The sequence below is a fragment of the Nanorana parkeri genome, unplaced genomic scaffold (genome assembly GCF_000935625.1).
Source record: "Nanorana parkeri isolate BGI_ZX_2015 unplaced genomic scaffold, ASM93562v1 scaffold1421, whole genome shotgun sequence".
Taxonomy (NCBI): Eukaryota; Metazoa; Chordata; class Amphibia; order Anura; family Dicroglossidae; genus Nanorana; species Nanorana parkeri.
In genome coordinates, this window is record NW_017307689.1 from 79,200 (window position 1) to 100,448 (window position 21,249).

A 21,249-nucleotide genomic window follows, 5' to 3' on the forward strand; every position below is an offset into this window, starting at 1 on the left:
CATCATCACGTACAATGCAGGACCAGCAGTCTTGCAATGTGAGGATGCTGAGGAACCACCCAAAGCGTCAGAGGGAGGAAAAGAGCGCCAGCTGCTGGGGAAGCGAGACCTAAGTATAGTTACTGTTTGTATCCCTCCAAGATGAAACAAGCATTTAACTCTTACAATGCTGGGGAAGCCCCACTGCAAGGGTAATCAAATTTAATACATAATGTGTACCTGAAAATCTGGCATATTTTTAAAAATATACTTGTTCTTCTTTGTTTGTTGGCAGACATTATCGACACATTAGTTTTATGTCACTTATAGACACCTACTGTTTTATTGTAATGCGTGTCCCAACTAGAGAGATTTCCCATACTTCCAATGAAACACATATAGGGGAGTTTATCAAAACTGGAGTAGACAAAATCTGAAGCAGTTTCCCATGACAACCAGTAAGCTTCTATCTTTCATTCATCAAAGCTTAGCGGCACAAACTGAAGCGAGATATTAATTGGTTACTATAGGCAACTGCTCCAGATTCTGTCTGCTCCATACTTGATACATTCCCCCCATAGTGCAGAATTTCACTCCAATATTCTGAGTGACAGCAAAAAAAAACAGTCTATAATCCTTTGCCTGTGTTCTTATTTCGGTATGCCTACTAGAGAAGTTTTCCATATCTTCTCACTACCAATCTCAGTGACACAGGAAGTGAGGTGATGCCTCTTTAACAGAGACACAAATGGAAAGAAATTTTAATTCTTCTCACTCTACTAAAACAAACGTATTGGCTTGAATTCTACTTATTTTCCTGTTTGCTTGTTACTATGATGAAAGCTAAGGCCTTCGTTCCTATTTACATATTCCTATACCTTTTATACCATAGTAAGCATGTTACAAGTGGTTTCAGTAAGGCCAAGGGCAATCCTCAAAGCGCAGCAAACCTTAGCAATGATCAGAATCAGGTTGTTAGATTGCTGTAAGTTACTATTTTTGCACTGCTTTACTTCGTACTAAATAGTACTGAATGTGGCCCTACATAAGGATTCAATAAATGAGTGACTGTGATCTTTATGTTAATATATACTGTACTTGTAAAACAGATCATCTCAATGTGCATAATCTCATCAGTGAGTAATCCTTAAAAAAAACCTTTATTCTATGTATATTTTGTAGTTATATCACATGCAGAAACAAATGCCTGCCTGGTTATGGGAGGTTTAAATTACTGGATTTTAAATTAGTACCCATTCTGAAACACAGATATCAATACTGTGATTGTTATTAAATCTGAATTGTAAAATAAATGGTAATATTAGGTTTTTTTTTTTTTTATATAAAGACCGCTTGCTGAACTTGAATCCTGCGCCATAACTGAACACGCAACTCAAAGATTGGTGTAAATTTAATAAACTATGTCCCTTGAGTGCAAAACTAATATCCAAGTGGTAAAATGCTGCTTTAATTCAGGCAATATTCTCTTCTTCAGTAGTAGGTAACCTGGTCAATACTTCACCACTGCTTACAGTCTTTGCTGCAGAGACTTTGATGGTCAAGCACAACCTGTCTATCATTAGCTCTGCCTGAAGACTAATCCTACCATTTGAAAATAGCAATATGACCCATGCCTTTATGCTTGTCATGTGACTTGCCAGCAGAAGGGAGGATGCCTAGGATTTAAACAGAAAAGACTAGTATTTTATATTTTTATTTACCTTTTTGAAGGATTGTTTAGAGGGTTTACTATATGCTGACTGATCATCATATCATGCTAACACATCCGATGCATCAAGCTGAATCAGCAGCTAATCACACAAACTAAGAATGCTCTAAGAGAACATGATGCCCTTATCTTTGTCAGTTTTGTTCTTTGTACAAAGAGATCTCTATTAGTAAAACCACAATAGGCCCTGGAAAAAAAAAGGGTCTGTTATCCACAGTGAGATTCCAGCTGTCATCATCTAGTATGGCATGGGTGGTGGTGCATTTATTTCACACAAGGCTTACTCATTTTCGAGAAAATGCTAGTCTGTTAGGAACAGAAATAAATATGGATTACTTTGCTACATATGGTCTCTTTGTTACAATGACCATTTCAGTGATATTTAATTTGTAAGCTTTGTCCATGATGATGTGGTGCTAATAATGCTAGACAAAAAGTATAATTTACAGGAGATTGTTTCTTCATAAACATCACAGGATACCAGGGAATCCAGTTGTAACACCAACTGCACACAAGTCAAAGCAACAAGTTGTTTTACTGAAGAAGGCATTTTCAATTTCCGCAGCTTTGGGTTATAAGAACTGTACCATATTTTTTTATCAAGAATGAAACGTCACAATCAGTAACACTTCTCTAACAACAACATAGCTTTAAAAAAAAAATTGAAAAGCACCATATTTGAAAAGAGACTGCCATACTGTTTTTTCTTCGTTTAGTTAAATCTATTTCTAGATTATATACATAACACGGATCATACAACATCATTTTAATTAGATCATAGCTTCCCTTTCAGATCTCTGTTTAACCAAGGAAGTGCTTCAACCAAAGAATGTTTTATTTAACACGTGTACATTTTGCAAATGGCATATCCAAAATGGCTTTCATAATCTATACAGTCCCCATCATCTGATGTGTTGCTCCTCATCGTGCTTCAAATCTCTTTTCATCTGGGTGTAGCAAAATTTGAAAGAACAGTTTTGCCAGATTTAATCCATACCATCATAACATTTCTCTCTTTCAAGAAGGCAGAAATATTAGTTTGTGGAACTGGGCTGGAATATTTTGATTCAACTAAAAGAAAAAAGTGGCTTCTAGCAATAATCAATAACATTCTATACCTGTCATCATGTCCATATACATATTTCTGTAAATGGATCTAAGATCTGTTGTATTAGACTTTATCAGAAGGAGAAATTCAGAGGGTCCGTCCGTGCAGAAGTGATATTTAAGGTAAAAATGGAGTCTGGTAGAGCGTTGAAGCTCTTTTCCACTCCAGCAGTAAAATGCCCCTGCCAAAATTCTTAGGTCTTTACTCACCTAACTCCTACCATTCCTGTTATCTACACATACACAACAAATACCATGCAACTACAAACTCTTTCAGCAGTAAGGTGAACCTTTGCTAATGCAAAGCAATAGATTCACTAAACCGGCACCATCCCCCATCTGCACATATTGTACCTTTCTTTCATTATCTTACTATAGTGAAGAAAAGTGTAAACTGCAAGTTGCAGTATAGGGTGTCTGATCAGAACTCAGCAGTGCTGAGTAATGGGAGGAAGGGCAGTAGGTCACATTCTCCCAATACTCAGATGTCCTACATATTTCTCTTAGCTCCCACTGGCTCAAGGGAGTGGCCGTAGAGTAAAAGGAAGGTAGGCGCAGCATGGGAGGTCAGCAGCTAAGTGAATCTGTAGCTTTGCCCTGCATGAGCAAAGCACAGGTTAATTTCCATTTACAGAATGGACTTTGGATTGTTATGATGCTTAAATTAACCTTTTCACAGGATGCAAGGTTTGTATGAAATATTATAGAACATTTTGTCACCAGCTTTTTTGTACATTTGGTTTGTAGTTAGTAGTGGAGCAACGTAGCCTTGAAGAAGTTGATTGTGAAATACAGTGACCTATCATTTGTAAGCAATTAGTTACCTGCACACCTGAAACTAACAATTTCAAAATCTTTACACTATTGCTGGAATATAACTCCCAAAGTACTCAAGATAAGCCCATCTCAAACCTGGGCAATTTAGACTGAGTAAATGATAAGAAAATACATACGTATATTAATAAATCTACAGATATATTCCAGACATTATATGCAAAATTTTGACTTTATGCCTGCAAAAAAAATTGACTATGCCCTGTCCAAAGCCTTTCTATCGGTCCTTTATTGTGTCAGGCAGTCCCATTGATCAACATTAAGGCTCAGGAGGCTGGAGGGGGACGGGCCAAGCTAGATTTTTACAGAAAAAGTCAAAATTTATATATAAATTAAAATGTTATATCTCTGGTTCTTCTGTAACTTTGGCTTAAGCTTTATTTAATCAAAGACTAAGTTAGAATTACCCAGGTTTGTGCTGGTTTAGTTTAACACCTCCAGCAATGCTCAGTCAGGTATTGGCAAAATTCAGTTTGCGTTATAATTTACAAATGACTGGAGAGGTAGTTGTTGCTTACAACTGCCAAAACAAATGTAGAGTGTTCGACCCTACAAATGGCATGGTATAAAACTGGCAAAACTACAAACAGCTAAACAAACAGAAAAAACAAGACTGTTTTAATAAACACATGTAAAAAATAATAGCAGATCCTTCTTTGACAGTGTTATAAAAAATAAGGACATACTGTTACCTCTTTCACTATCAGAAAGGCCGCAACAAATTGCAAGGAAAGGAGTTGCTGGCCTGTCAGGCAATGAAAGTTCCTTTATGGAGGAGTTTAATAATCCTGGGACTGATAGCCCTGTGTGCCAGCCTCATAGGCATCCATGGGAGGCTGTTGGTAGCCAGCAGAAGGGTCTAGATCCTCATTGCTGGCATAAGGGGGATAAGGAGGCCCTTGATCTTGGCTTGGGTCCATGTAGTCCTGAGAGAACAGTGCCGAATCTGAGCCCAGAGTGTAGCGTTGGTAGGCCAGCACCGCTTGTCCCGCCTTGGAATCCATGATGATGGGAAAGTAAGGGGTTAAGGAATGGGAATAGTGCAAGGTTTGGGCCAATAGAAAATGGCAAAGATAGGAGGGATAAAAAAAAAAAAAAAGGAGACAGACACCCATCACCTTGGTTAGTAAGTGTTAAAGCAGCAGTCATTAGTCCATAGAATATCTCCCCTTTTACTGACTGTACCCCATTACATATGGCACAACAGTTCTTAAACTTTATATTAACGCTATGAATAACTTAAAGCCCAACTGAAGCTTCTTTTTATTACTACAATGCAGTCAGGCTCCATAAACACTAAAAAATATTTTTAGTCTTTACTGTACTCTACTCTGCTGCAGCAAGGGTTATAATGCTGGCAGCATGCTGGAGATCCACACCACTGTGCAACACAGATTGCCCTGGATTAGCATTATGCTTCCCCATGGTGTTGGTGCCCAGCTTGCCTGCACCATGAAATTGCATGATGCTGTGCACAAATTTGAAGGCACCCCTGACAAAGTCAGAAGGCATTCAGGGTGCAGGGGCACCCTGGTTGAGAGACTGCAGCACAAAAAGATACAGAAAAAATATATATAAAAACACCCATATTTATTACTGCCTATGCAGCTGACTGCATTACAATAATAAAAAAGAAGCTTTCAATTGAGCTTTAAGAGCTCTTTCACATCTGAGCAGTTTAGGATTTCTGTGCATTACATGACCACAAATGAGAAGCAGACCATTTTATTCAATGGTTCGCTCAAATCTATGTAGTACACTCCCATATATGTGAATGCTGTAGTTTGGGTGTTCATAACATAGTGTGCAGCAATAGCAGCCCTCTAAAAACCATCTCCTTACTGCACTACTTTGAAAGCCATGGGTCTTTTGATCTGTGTTTTTTGTGCAGAGATGTGAGTGAGCCCATGTCTTCAAGCATAAGTAAATAAGGCTAGCCCTATACTAACCTGTGCAATACTGATTAATTTAAAAGTATATCTAAAGCCAAAAGTTTATTTTCATTTTGGATAGAGTAGGGGAGAATTATAACCCGTCAGTTCTTTTTTTTTTTTGTGTCTCAATAGGGAGCTTTTCTTCCTTTTCCTGTCCTGTAGACTGAACAGAAAGTGGAAGGATATCTTTCCAATGTAAAACACCCTCACCTGTGTTTTAGGTATGGTGCGTTAAATTCCTGCTTGTTGCATATTTAAAGAACTTCGATCAAAACACGTGTTGTACAGCGTTCAAGGGTAACATGTAAAATACACCAAAAACGGAACATGCTTTATCATGGAACGCTATATAAACACACGTTTTGATGAAAGCGCAGCAAAGATGCAGCAAACAGAATTAACAAGCAGATACACACGGTACCTAAACTGCACAGGTGTGAACAGGGTCTTAAACAGTTGTTACGGGAACAAGTGTCCGATTGCAAGATTTCCCCTCTATTCTTATTTTGGTGGCATCTAACATTTTTGGATTCACCCTCACCTTCATTCCCAGTGACATTGGTGATCAGGACAAACAGAGAGAGAGAATGGTTCTGGGGGGGACACAGACAACAATAAAAACCTGACAGGTTCTAACCCCTCACCACTCTATCCAAATCTAAAAAACAGTTTGGCCTTTAGTTATACTTTAAGTAGTAAAAACTGAAAAAAACCTGACATGATTTTCAACATAAGTGTTTACTATAATATTTTTATTACAGTGTACTGACTTCTTTATATATACTTGCAGTCAAACAACAAGCAGGTAGACATCTTGTCACCGAGTATAAATAAGCAATTCATAACAGTATAAAATTGACATACTATTAATACAACAGGTTAGTAAACAAACGCTCTCCAAAGCATACTTATACCCGTGTCATGTTAGTGACCTTTAAAAGGCTTTGGCAAGCAACAGACAGTACATGACACCGGGACCCAAGTATATTGAAAGGCACATATATTCAGCAGTTGTGAGGATTTGGCAACAAAGAAGCTGGCCCCCAGGCTTAAAAAGAAATATAATGGTTTGTTTACACATGAGATTCAGACAGCTTCTTCCTAGAAAGCCAACTGAAAGCCAAAGTAGAAAAAAATCTTGACATTAACTGCTACTCATAGTCTGCGCAACTGCACAATATATTCTCTATTTTGAGCTTTTTTTTTATTTTTTACTTCATAACAAATTATTCATCTACTACAACAAAACCATCACCCGAAAGTCAGCATCCTAAGACTACAACTCCAGAGCCAAAACCTTGTTTCTGATGTGATGCAGTCATTTTAGATGCATTTAGAGCAGAGGTAAGTTAGCGACTGGAGGTGTTAACCATATCTTTAGAAAAGGAACCATTGTGCCAATTCTGTAACGTCAAATGCAAAGCCAGAGAAATACACTTCAGTTGCTGAAGATTTTCCTTTAATAAATGAAAATGGGAACAGTGCTGAATATACCCTGAGCTGACAGAATACAGGAGGTCAGAGACTGAACTCCTACAGATTACCACTATAAAGTGGCCTGGGGTTTACCAGTATTCTTCAAGTAGTGGAAATCCCTTTAGGTATGGAGCATGCTGGTGTTCTATCAAAGGTTGTGACTAGGTTGGAATGTGTGACCGGTCATGTGATCACACATTTTAATGTAATCACGCCACTTTTTCGGAGGTGGAATATGTGACCGGCAAAAGAAGAATTCCAACCCTTTCTCAGCTGTTCCAGGGCAGATCGGCATCACAGATGGTATGTGCAGGAGAACCGATCTGCCCTGAAACAGCTGATCGGTCCTGAAATGTCACTTGTATCCGACTTTGTGGAACGTGAAATCACACTCAGAGTTGGATAGAAGTGACATTTCAGGACCGATCAGCTGTTTCAGGGCAGATCGGTTCTCTTGCACATACCATCTGCAATACCAATCTGCCCTGGAACAGCTGAGAAAGCGTTGGACTTGTTCTAATTTTGCCGGTCACATATACCACCGCTGAAAAACACATTGTACCGACAAAAAACTGGGCGGGATTACATTAAACTGTGACCACATCACCGGTCACACACTCTAACGCAGTCACAAACTTGATAGAACCCCTGCTCTGGAATACAGCTTGCTGAACATTATAGAAGGAAACCTGTGCTGAAAATGTATAGGTAGCCAATACTGGCCTCTATGAAAATGTTAGTTGCCTGGCTATAGTACTTTGCAAGTGACAGATTTTAAAAAGATTCACAGATCAGGGATGTCAGAGACAAATGAGTGCTCCCAATCTGCATACTTGTTCCAGTAAAGAGGCTTAGAGTACAGGTTTTTATTTAAAGTGACACTAAACTCAGGTGTTAATTCTTAAAAATGCATTCAAGTACTGTAACTATTAAAGGAGAACTATGAGGTGAGTGCTTTACACTCACCTCATAGTTCTAGCCGACTTGAAAGTATTTTTTAAATTTAACTCCTGAGTTTAGTGTCACTTGAAAAGGGAATCTGTACTGAGAAAATAAATAGGGGGCACCATTGCTGACTTTCTTAGAATGCTGTTTGTCTGGCTGCCACACCAGTACAATGACTAATACTTTCTTGATGAAGGATAGGCGTGGGCAAAAGAAGCATGCAGCAAGTACATTCAGAGCCATGGAGTCCACGCTCCTGGTCCGCATACTAATCCCAGACCATGAGGACATCATTCAAGCCACTGGATCAAAGTGACATAAATGGAAATTAGCATTTTAAAATAAGACTGCCAGCAATGACGGACTTCTTTTTTCTTCAAGTACCAGTTTCCTTTAAAAATGGTAAATGTGCCAGTAACCACATTCTATCTTATTTCAAGGTACAGTGCAATCAGCAATCAATGTGCTGTAAGCCACAGCAGCACATGTTCTAAACGGACAAATGTAATGTAAATGCTGGTTTAAATAGCTTAGGGCAAATAACACCATTCGTCAAATGAAAAGCATGCAATTAGTTAAATAAATCAAAATACACTGAATCTAAAAAAATTATGTTTTCTTGTCTTTAGCATCTGTATGTGTAAACAAACCTTAAGGCACCAAGAACAGCAATGACCCCAACTTAAACTGAAAACATTGAGATACATTGGACGGAGCAGTTTAAGGCACAGTGATATTTAGTATGTTAATAAAATGTTAAGGAAAAGGCTGGGGGTTAGGGGGGAAAAGTCTGCTGTATTCTTCCTGGAATGTAATTTCCTTCAGATGCTGGAGCCTCAACACTGCTAGGATGGCCTGTGGAAGGGATAAAGTTATCATAATGTGAGATTCCTCAACATTCTCACACAGCAGGGTCCCAACACTAAGTGGGAAATTGGAACAAACTATCACTCAGCACAGAAAGTTAAGGTGGCCATACACTGTACAACCATCGCAAGACCTTAGTCTTGCGATGGTTGTACAGGGATTAAAAAAAACGTACGATCTGCCTATCTTGGACAGGCAGATCGCACTCTCGATCATCGCAAGCCCGCCCCCCTGAGGGGCGGGCTTCCGATGACCGCAATGCTGAAGGGGCAGTGTGCGCGTGCGCACACCGGCCCGTTTGGCATTTGTCTTCCGAGCACCGTTCTAACCAGCCGAGAATCGTACGATTCCCGGCTGGTTTTCGAACATGCTGGTTCGACGGAAGACGTGCGACCGTACAGTAGAAACGGTCGCACGTCTCCGTTCACACTGCTCGATTCTCGTACGATCGCGGGATTTCCCGCGATTCTCGTACGAGAATCGAGCAGTGTATGGGCACCTTTAGACTTGTGCTGGATCACAGAATCCAAATTCAATTAACCGTGGAACTCCACAGTAAAATAGTGATGAAACTATGCTAAATGGTCATCTCTTACAGTGCTGAAGTGTTTATTAACATTTCAGCTTATATAAATAATTGATCATCAAAGAAAACCCACTCGGTTTAAAGTTGACAATGTCACCTAACATGTTCCTAACATATCCACTTAGATGCACGCACGTTAGAAGATTAATATTCTATATGTATCGAGCATGGTAGATGACATTGTCAACTCTGGCCATCAAGCCAAGTTGATTTTCTTTAATGGACACCAGGCTCAAAGACCTGTAAGCTGATTAAATGCTCGAATAAAAAAGGAAATGGACAGATATATGGGAAAATAAAAACAGAAAAAAGGGCAAGTGCACTACTGTGGTGGTGGCGGTAAATGGTTGTGGGTGAGCAAGCTTCTAAAAACAGGGAGAGGAACCCTGTGTATAGATATGAAGACACAAAAAAAGAGCGCTACTACCCAGGAATGTGTTTTACTTGATAGGTCAGTTTGTGAATAAATTACAATGTAATACATGAGATGAGTGGGAAAAATTGGGAATTACTCACTTGTTTGATGAATGTGGTTGGTCCCTGTTGATGGAGGAGGGATGGTGGAGACATCTTGGGGGTCACAAAAAGGGCTCCTGTGGCTGGAGCACAAGTTCGGGCTTGAAAAAAAAGGCATTCTAGCCTCGAAAAGCGTGGCCAACTGCTTGACTGACATTTCTATCACTGAGCGAGACAGACTGCTCTGACCTCCAGTCCTGTGCCCGTCCATAACGAACCACTACAACGACTGCCAACAGTTATCAACCACTGTTGAGCGGCACTCCAGCTCCCGTTCAACCGACGGGTCCCAGTCTGGCCAGCTGAGCCCTTACGGTGCCGGACGACATTAAACACTTTCAGTGCACAGCCTGCCCACACACAAGGCTACAAGACGTTGCCTTCAGCCAACGGCAAATTTATTGCGCTCCAGCCACAGGAGCCCTTTTTGTGACCCAAAGCTGTCACCACCATCCCTCCTCCATCAACAGGGACCAACCACATTCATCAAACGAGTCATTGATTCCCAATTTTTTCACACTCATCTCATGTATTACATTGTAATTTATTCACAAACTGACCTATCAAGTAACACACATTCCTGGGTAGTAGCGCTCTTTTTGTGTGTCTTCTTCAGATGTAGGGGAGCTACCATTTCTGACTTGCGTTTGGGGGCTCTTGCTTTATGACTGAGTGAGTCACTGAAACCGCTACAAATGTAGAAAAGTTCATAGAGCAATATTCTGAACTACTCAGTGTTTTATTTTGCCTTCCTCTGGACCAAGCTTGCCAGTTGTCAGAGGTTGCACATGATGGATATCTGGCTTTTCAACCTTAATAACCTTAATGTAACAAATATACATATGAGAAAATATAAGAATGACAACAACTTCATTAACAAATCAATGGTATCTTGCATATTTAATTCCTGACATTTTGGTTCTCTTTAAGCTTGGTTATGGTATGCATAGAATGTTCTGCGATAGGAGAGCTCAAACACATGGCTGACAGCCATGTATCTGGGCTCTCCTTTCGACAATTTTTTTTTTTTTTTTAAAGTAATGGCTGCAGTCTTGACTACATCTTGAGCAGACTAAAGAATTTTGTAGACCTTTAATGATGTGCATGCATGGTCCAGCCACCCTTAGGTACTACTGTTATACAGTGAGCTCCTAAGCACAAACACCTAGATTGGCTTAGCATTTGTGGTTTAAGTCAATGCTGGGTGAGAGGTGTTACAATGGCAGACAATGTCAGCGCTGATCATCTCAGGGAATAGTAATCATCAGGATAAGATCTCTAACCTTTCCAATCAATGATCCACCACAGAACAGCCGCATGGTCCTCATAGACACGAGACTGTTGTTATCTATGGGTAACTTAAAGAGACATTAACTCAGGAGTTAAATCTTAAAATTAATTCAAGTACCTTAACCTTCCTGGCGGTCTGATTTCCTTTTTTTTTTTTTACTTTCAAATCTCCAGCCGGTTTCTCCCCCCTGTGACGCGGACGCTCGCAAGGGATGGAATCCGGAAGCCAGCATCTGACGGAGGACACATTGAGGATCGTGGCAAGGTAAGACGCTACAGTGTAATCCCGAGTGTGGCTTCGGAGTTACTGCTTTTTTCCCTCCCCCCAATGTTAATGTCAGCACTTACCTTCTTTCCTGTAGTTTTCAGCCTTCTCTCAAGCGCTGCTGCGGGTCTCCGATCCAGCGCTGACTCCTCTGTCCTTGCTGGTACTTCCTGTCCCATGGTGTCTGCATGCGGGTGCACGCGTCCATATACTTACCTTGTGTCCCTCCTAGTTTCCAGCCCGAAAATCCGAACTGCGCATGCGCCCACCCCAAGATGCTTTGTGGCCGCTCGAGAATTTTCACATTTTCGGACATGAGCGCGCGGTAAGACACAGCTAAGTATTAACCTCTGTTAAAGTATTTTTTTTTAACTTTTTGCACATATCTACTGCTTGCTAGCAGTAGATATATGCAAAAAAAGCATGAGGGTTTAGAAACCATTTAACTATTAAAAATACTGGACCTAAATTTATGCTGTAGATCCTGAAATCATCTCTGAATTCATGCAGACACTGTCCGTCCTTCTGAAGGGTGGCTACTTTTGTTCCCCACAGTACTTATGCGTGTTGTACAGTAGTCACCACTCCAAGCTCGCTCCCGTGATGGACTACAATCTCGATACAAATGAGTAAACGGAAAGTGAGATTGTAGTTCATCACAGGAATGAGCTTGGAGTGGTGGCTACTGTACAACATACACAGGGACCATGGGGAACAAAAGTAGCCACCCTCCAGAAGGAAGGACAGTGTCAGCACCAATTCAGGGATGATTTGAGGATCTACAGCCTAGTGATACACAAATAAGTATTGTTAATACCGTGTTTCCCCGAAAATAAGACAGTCTTATTTTTTTTTTTCAATGAAAAAAGACACTAGGTCTTATTTTTGGGGATGTCTTATATTTACCTGGCTGCAGCTGTCCGCTCTCTGCTCTGATGTCGTCCACTTCGACCCCACTGGCTATGCCGCGCTGTGCCTGCTGGGAAATGTAGTCTTCAGCGGCAGCCGAGGCAGATAGGTGGGTGTACGTGCGTGCGTGCGGGCAGGCGGGGGGGAGGGAGGGAGCTGATGCGGTAATGTAAAATTCTATTATATGTGCAGCTACCCCGAAAGACCTAGCGGATTTCTGTAATATAAGACCTACCACCGAACTAGGTCTTATTTTCGGGGTAGGTCTTCTATTACAGAAATCCCTGAAGATAGCGCTAGGTCTTATTTTCAGGGAAACACGGTAGTTAAGGTACTTTGCATTTTTAAGATTTAACTCCTGAGTTTGGTGTCACTTTAAAACCAATTATGTTAATCTCAACATTATTAGGGTTGGTAGCTCATTGTGCAGTAATTACTAGTAACCAGATTTAATTTCCTTACTAATATGACTATCAGATGTCTTGCAAGGTTCAGATGTCCATTGACATTAAAAGGATATTCAAGTTGACAAAAACACAATTGTGATACTTTTACTTCCACTTGTGTAAAAATGGAAAACATTTTTAAGCAAATGTTATCTGCCATCTTGAAGACAGGCATAATGTAATTGTTCTGATTTTAACCACCGACTCCTCAATTCAATAGGAAATTCAATGTCAATGTGTACTAGTTCAGAGAATGAAATAAAGGTTTGTGCACATGACAGTCTTTTACCTCACCCTTTCCATTTTTAGCCACATGAGTTTTGGGTACCGTTGTCACCAGGATGACATTGATCCAATGCATCAGGCAATAACATGGTAGGATTAAGTGAGGTTTACATAGGGGCCGGCATAGAACATGTTCACACAGCCTGTATCAGTGCAAACGACGTTCACAGCACATTACTGCCTCTAAACGGAGCCAAGAAGCATAGGAATTTCCTATGCTTCTCAACTCCATCTAGAGGCTGTAATGTGCTGTAAATGTTGTTCGCACAGATACGTACGCCATACCCGTCAGTCCTTTAGTGTTAGGGGTTAGAGTAAACCTACCATGGGAGAAATACAGTGCTTTCCATTACTGCATTTTTGAAAATTGCTAGTGGCCAGGCTGTTATCCTACCATCAGGTTTTTAGACTAGGTTCACACCATTTTCCGGACCAGATCTGGAACATAGTGCATTGCATTTTTGCCGTGATTTTACCACAATTGGAATTTAAAAATAGTCATACGAGTGCGTTCCAGACCAGACAAAATAGGACAAGCAATATTTTTCTGGTCTGGAACAGACTGCGCTTGTGGGAAGTAGCATAGGGATACATTGGGATGCATTTTGGGTCCGGAAACAGTCTGGTCTGGAGGTAATCTGGATGTGGTGTGAATGCTGTATGAGTCACTGACCTGAAAAAGTATTTACATTAGTGAACTCCTTAAAGCAGAACGAAACCAATGGACATAAATTGAATATATTGTAGCTTACCCGTCCTTCGCTGTGGTGTCTGCATTAGTATTCATTTTTAAGCCAAGAACATTTTCAGCAAGTACAGAAACTACCAATTTAACTTGCTAAAAATTCAGTGCCCTTGTCACTTCCTGTAAGCAAAACAGACAGAGGAAACAATCCTCTCTCTCTCCTAATCCCATAAACCTTCATGTACTGGAGATGAAAAAAGACAGACGGAGGAATTGATCAAAACTGGAGCAGACAGAATCTGGAATAGTTGCCCATAGTAACCAATCAGCTTCTCTCTTCATTTTGTTCAGTTAAGCTTTGAAAATGAAAGACAGAAGCTGATTGGTTGCCATGGACAACTGCTCCAGATTCAGTCTGCTCCAGTTTTGATAAATTCCCCTCAGACATGTTTGAGGTTTAGCAGGGACAGGAGTGTGTTTTTCACAGGATTACCAGGTAAAAAAAAGGGGGAAAAGCCTGAAAATGAAAACGAATGCAGCCATCACATCTAGGATGAATGGCAAACTACAACTTATTAAAATGTTGTTTTTAGGGTTAGATGCACTTTATTGCTATACTTATTCCGGGTCAGTGACTCAAACTAATGAAGCAAGACAGCAATGGTAGCCTTCATATTTCTGGCAGGTTAAACTCCAGCTCCAGTCAAAAACATTTTTTTGTGGATAGAGCTGGGAAAGATGACAGCCTCCGTCATGTTTTTATCAACACCTGCATCCGTATTGGGGAGGCTTATCACATCATGTCAGGACAAGAAGAAAACAAAAACACACTTATAGAAGTATGATGAAAGACTTGAACATCTGAATGTATCCGTAATGTAATTTATAGGGGTTTTTGCCTTTCTGTCCTGGTGTCAACTGCACTTTTCATTTATGTATGGACATCACAGGGATAGGAAGGGAGGTAAATCTTCCCCATGGGGTCACAGACAAAAAAAAAACCCAGCAGACATTTTAACTCTTTACACTTTGATATTAAAGGGTGTGATAAAAGTAAGGGTAAAGTTAAGTTATGCTTTACGGTTATGATAAAGTCTCAATTTTCCAGGTTTTACATTTCATATTATGTCAAAATTAAAGCAATAATTCTATTTGTTGCAATTGCAGTAACTGAGTGTTCTTTGCCTTTTCTCCAGTTTTCAAGAATCTCGCTTATGAAGTGTCTTACACAGCATATAAATATAGCTCTGATACAGCAATAATACATTTCAAGAGCTAATAAAAGATGCAAGATTTTTTTTTTTAAATAAGTGGCGATATATAGAACTGACTTCTTAAAGGGCACTTTAAACGCTCCCTTAAAGTGACATTAAACCCTCAGATTTGTTTACATAAAACAATACTGTAATGTGTGCCTTACTGTAATCCATGGTTGTTTCCCTTCTCTTTGCTGCTCTTCCTTTTAAATCCGTATCTCTTCTCATGCTGGGTAGAACTTCTGTTTTGCAGCAGACTGCCTTTTCTCTGGAATGGATACATGGTGTCTGTGTGCAGGTTCACAACCTGAGCCAGCACTACAGGAAGAGGCACTCAGCTGCAAAGTGAAGTTCTCCCCAAGCATGAGAAGAGATAAGGATTTAAAAGGAAGAGCAGCAAAGAGAAGGGAAACTACCATGGATTACAGTAAGGCACACATTACAGTATTGTTTTATGTTAAAAAAATCTGAGGGTTTAATGTCACTTTAACTAATTAATATTGCTGACTATACATAAAGAAAGATCTGTTACTCACTCAGCAGCAAAGGAAATTCAGGATGACTTATTTATCAGTGCTACTTACCCAGGTGAAGATGGAGAAGAAGGAGAAAGCAATGGCTGCACGTGCTGCATCTGCACCTTCATTCAATGGATTGGAATCTGGTTTGGACACCTGCCACTGGTTGGCTAAAAAGCAGAAACCAACAAACCAGAAGAAGGACCAGCAACCTACAGGAAGGATAACACAGTTTGGAGTTAACTAAACTTTCATTTGTGGCAGATGAATAAACTACTCCAGTCAAAACTGCTTTTGTAGTTTTGGATAAGAGTAGGGAAGATTTTTATTTAGCCCTGTTGGTGATTCATTGGGAGATTTTCCCTTAAGCTGACCATACACTAGTAGATTTCTGAGCAAACTTTGTACGAAAGATCTTTTTTTTACCACCTGATGACATCAGAAACTTGACAAATGTCGATGCAAATTTAATTTGATCCTAGCATTCGATTTTGGAGTGACAAACCTCATGCACTGTTAGAATTTCATGCATTTGAGAAAATTTTTTCAACCTGCTGCATCAATAGAAAGTTGAAAGAAAGTTCTTTAGTATGAAAGTTCTTTTGAAATTCTAAGCAGTGCATGGCCAGCTCTAATTCTTGTCCCTGTGACACCCTTTAAAGAAATGGTGGTTTCACCGGTTCCGCACTCTAGCAAAAAATATTTTTTGATTTCTCAGGGTCCCCGTCGGAGAGATTTCTTATAACACCCTGACAGGATGGGAGGAGAAATCTCCCCAATAGTGAGCACTATATTCTTTTAAATGCCTCCCTTCTTACATGTGTTCATACAAATACAATAGCCCCAATTTATTTCTTTGGCGAATGTAAGCAGACATGCATGTGCAACAAAGGTCAGACCTCCAATACGCTTCAAGAGATATGACAGATTTGTTCTTGTGTTTAATGTAGTATGTAGCAATCTTGACCTGACCTGTAATTGCAAGATAGCCCTCACTAGACAAAATTTACTAGCAACTAGGGATGCACTGATACTAGTATCTATATTGGTGCCGATACTGGGCATTTTCAGGAGTACCTGTGGGGACCTCACGGCGGCTGTCTTTGACAGTGCCAGTCCGGCTGCACATCTCCTCCTCCTTCCCACTGCCCACAGAGACCAGCACAGCCCTACACCCGCCCGCAGAGCCCTACACCGTCCATATGGCCCTGGTGAGATCCAAAATGTAGCCCTGGTGAGACCCAAATGCAGCTCTGGCGAGATTGCGCACAGCCCTAGGGACACCCCACGCACAGCCCTGGTGAGCAACACAGAGTATGTAGCTTCATATTATTCTATATTGCTCTGTGTTTTGCTGCGATATGTAGTCCTCTATAGCCGGTGCCTTTCTGCATTGCTGTATAATGTATTGCTGGGATTTGTAGTCTCTCTACAGCTTGGAGTCAGTGGCAGAACTACCAGGGTCGCAACGGTTGCAGCTGTGACTGGGCCATGGTGCTCCACTATTGTCATTAAAATCATTAGTTTGTATTGTTTTAGAAAAAATATGTCACGTCACTTTTTAAAAAAAAAGTATCTGTAATTGGTATCGGCGAGTACTTGAGGAACAGCACTTGTACTTGGTCTTGAAAAATGGTATTGGTGAGCCTCTACTAACAACCAAGTTGTACATGCAAGCATGCACTTTATGTGTGTTCAACAGCCAGTGTATGTATAGTAAATGTTTTTTAGTTTTGGACCGAGTAGGGAACATTTAAAACCACTGTCAGTTAAATATGTTTCTGTCAGTGTCCGCCATTGTCCCCCAAATCTCCCATTGGGGAGATTTACATTCACTTACTATCCCAAAGATACAGCACAAAGTGGGAGGTGTATTTCCATTTTAGAACCAGTATCCCCAATGGGAGATTTCCCCTCACATCATGATCTGGTGACAACTGTAAAACTATGGATTTCTCATCACATTCGACACCAGGACAAAGAGAGGGTGAGTCTCGCCAACAGAGGCAGAAGTAAACATTTGTCAAAGGTTCTATCCCTTCCCTACTTATCCGGAACTAAAGAACACATTTTGGCTTAAACATATAAACATGCTATATGTTAAAAGGCGTAGGTTAAAAGGGGTTTTCTGTATGTTCTGCTCACCAGACACAGCAATATCAGATATCACGGTTTTCTTTCGGTCTTTAACACTGCTTATTTGTGGGAAGTGAACATCGACTGCCAGATACACAATGCAAGTGAGAAATGCCAACACCCCAACAGTCACTCCATAAGTGCAGGCACTTCGGTTTTGGTTGAAAATGCAATGCTCCTCCTCTTCACTTGAAAGATTAATATATCCCTCATTAACTATGCAACCAAACACCACTATGGCGAAAACCTGCAAAACACAAAAGAAAATATATGATAAATTACAAAATTTATTCTATATCTAACAATTAATTTGTTTTATAAGAAATTGCTATTTAGAGAAGAACTTCAGGCAAAAACTTTTATTACCCCTGCCAGTGGGGCTATCCCCACACTGCAAGGGTTAACTGCTTTTTGTCTAGGTGCTAAAAAAAAAAAAAAAAAAAAAAACTAGGAGCTGGCTTCCTCCTAGGCCGCTCCTTCCAGCCTCTCTCCCCCTCTGCTGCAGCGGTCTAAGGTCCCCGTAAATCATCACATTCTACTGTATACACAGGGCAGCATAGGAGGAGACAGGCTTCAGTGACCAGAGAAGCAGGCATCTGGCTCTGGGGATTTTGGCGAGTATAACTTTTGCAGGAGCCCTACTGCATGGGTTAATAAAGGTTTTGACAGGAGTTCTCCTTTAAAAGCACAACTTAACTCATGGTTTGTCAGCAAAATATATCCCAGGTGCATCAAAACAAAAGGTGTTCAATGTCTAAGGGCTCGTTTACACCAAGTGCACTGTGGCCGCGCAAGAAGGCTTGCGCATCGTGGTCCCAATTTAAAGACAAGGCAACCTGCGGTGAAAAAAAAAAAAAGCAGTGCATGCAGTACAACCACATTGCACTGCGCTGTGGCCAACAGAACTGAGGTAAATGTAACTTTTGACATTTCAATAAAGTTCTTACCAACTCCGACTGAGGACAGGCAGATGTCAAACTGCCCATCACCCATCTGTAACGGAATGTCAAAACACAGTGGGACTTGTGTACTCGGTGGACTTGTGTCTTTTTTCAGCCTGATTACCTATGTAAACTATGTAGAAGAACGTAAAGTGTAAAAAAAAACAATAGTGCACCATTTAATAAACGCAAACTATTAAAGGAGGAGGGAGAAAGTACACTACATTGAAAAATGAAAATGGACTGCAGTTTTTCTTTGCTGTTGGACCAAACATTTCTGTTAATTTATATTGCCACAGAATGCAAATGATCTATGAATAATTAGAGGTTTCTGACACGAGTGTGGATGGAATAAAATTCTTCAAAAAGAGACTTGTACAGCAAATATGAAGATTTTTTACACAGATAAGTGTCTGTGAAATATTAGATTATGAACAATAAATGCTTTGTGTAATAGAGAGACAGCATGAAGCATTCCACTAGCAGTGCTGAAAGTCTGCTTATTCTGAAGCATATATAGGCTGGATAGACCTCGACTCACACCCAAACCACTGGTATCAGATGATGTGTAAAAAACAAACAAAAAAAAAAAAAAACACAGGCATAGAATTTCTTCAAACAAGATTTTAAACTATAAATTCACTCTTCTATACTTTAAATACAGGATAGCTGCCGACCCAGCATCTTTTACAGTAAATACATAGAGTTGCATCTAATAGGTTACATTTACATGAAATGTACACCAGTCTGCAATTTTAATTGGGAAAGAATATATTTTCGGTGAACACATAAGTAATTATTACAGTGTTTTCCCTAAAGGGCAAGTGCACTTACAATACACCTACGCTTGGTAGGCTCTTCTTTTGTCCCCAAGATTATATTTTGTAATTGGAGTCTATGGTTCACATGAAGATGCTATTTGTTTGGAGGGGAGTACATACAGTGAAGCTCTTAAAGTAACAAGAATTCAGTAATTACAATTACAAAAAGGTGGGGAAGGCAGGGTTCCCACCAATAGCAAGTGCATATGATGTACATACCCATTAAAGTATTTTTTTAAGGGACACATTCTATTGACATTGCTTTTCCATATTTTTTTTTATAAAGTCTTTATTTCAAGTTTTCAGAATTTTGTTAAACATAACCGGAAAGATGTGCCCAGGTGGACTCGCAGGTCCGGGCACGAAAAGAACATCGACATAACATCGGCAAGAACTTAGCATTTAGGGTACAGGTAAACAAGAAGATCCCTACTAGTGTCATTGGAACATATATGTAAGGGGGGGTACCCTCTCACGGAAACCCAAGTGTATAGGAGTAGGTCGGGATCACATCCCAGCTTGTGAGTGTGTCCATGTGGACTTAAAGGTGGGTTAGGTAGGAGAGGACAGGACTATCGCCCAGGGGGAAGCGCCACCTCCATCGTCTTGCCGTTAAGGGGAGCCCTGCGGCCTCAGCAATTTAGTTGTGCCAAGCCCTTCAGGACCCGGTGGCCTTCCCGAGGTCTGTGGGGAGAGTATAGTCATGGGGTATTGCTAGTGTTGCCAAAGTCATGGGTAAGGGGACTGAAGGGATGAGGAAAGTGTTGATCCCAGCTTGCCACTGCCAGGTGTTAGGAATCCATGATCGCGCGGTATTCTGCAGAGGTGGTAAATTCTATCCAGTAATACCAGGAGTCAGAGAATCTGGAGGAGGTGCCTCGGACGGAACTGGTGAGGTCTTCCATATGTCTAATGTCGTTTATGTTGGAGAACCAGAGCTTGACCGGCTTTTCCATATTTGAGGAATTTCAAATGTAGCAGCTAGGAGGAGAGTTAGCCACTGCAATTCATTGAGCTCTCTGCTTGAAAGTTCTTGAGAAAATATATCAGCCACACAGGAAGTGAATTGTTTTTTTAATGATTTGGCTAACTTATCACAGCCAATGTGCAGCACTACAAAGCTCAAGTAAAGCCAAGGTGTAAATACAGTTACCTTTATGTGCTGATCTAACTACAAACTACATACATTACTTTTTTGTCCTAAATAGTTTTATTTCTCACTGATTTTTGCTACTGTAAAAAGATCACAGCTTTATTTTACATGCATTGGCAACTTTAGAGTTCACCTAAAATGTAGTACAAAGTAAGTAGCCCTTTTAAAAACAAAGCAGTTAATAATCCTGAGTCATATAGCATGACTAATACCTATTTGCAGCTCTGCTTGTTCTGAAGGTCAGAACAAACTCACAATCCTCAGACTAACCAGGGTTAAGACAAGAAATATAATTTGTCCCAGAAGCAAAGACCTCCTGAGTGTCACAAGACATTGGTCACATTGTCTACTATAATTCAATTGAGGGGGAAAAAACAGCATTATTGGGCATGTGACATGCAGGAAATGATGCCACACTAGGCCTATCTCCAGCATAATTGCACTGTTTAACTGTTTAAGAGAACTATACTCATCATATGGATCCATTTTGAATATCCTAGCACTTCACTTGCTCATATTATAAAGTACAATAAACATTTTAAACAAATCTGAATATATATATATATATATA

The 21,249-nt window shown here is 40.3% G+C and overlaps 1 protein-coding gene across 2 annotated transcripts in view; it reads right to left on the bottom strand.

The window, feature by feature from the left end:
- Positions 1–4,054: 4,054 nt before the first annotated feature.
- Positions 4,055–21,249, bottom strand: part of SYNGR1 (synaptogyrin 1) — a 34,408-nt gene continuing 17,213 nt past the window's right edge. Inside the window, exons 2-4 of one of the 2 annotated variants that reach the window (XM_018569898.1) lie at positions 17,773–18,010; positions 15,694–15,839; positions 4,055–4,641 (exon numbers count right to left, since the gene is read on the bottom strand). In XM_018569898.1, the coding sequence (XP_018425400.1) occupies positions 4,429–4,641; positions 15,694–15,839; positions 17,773–18,010 (597 nt within the window). In that variant the 3' untranslated portion in view covers positions 4,055–4,428. Of the gene's footprint in view, positions 4,642–8,682; positions 8,860–15,693; positions 15,840–17,772; positions 18,011–21,249 lie in introns of those variants that run through there. The other variant, XM_018569900.1, reaches the window with a different exon arrangement.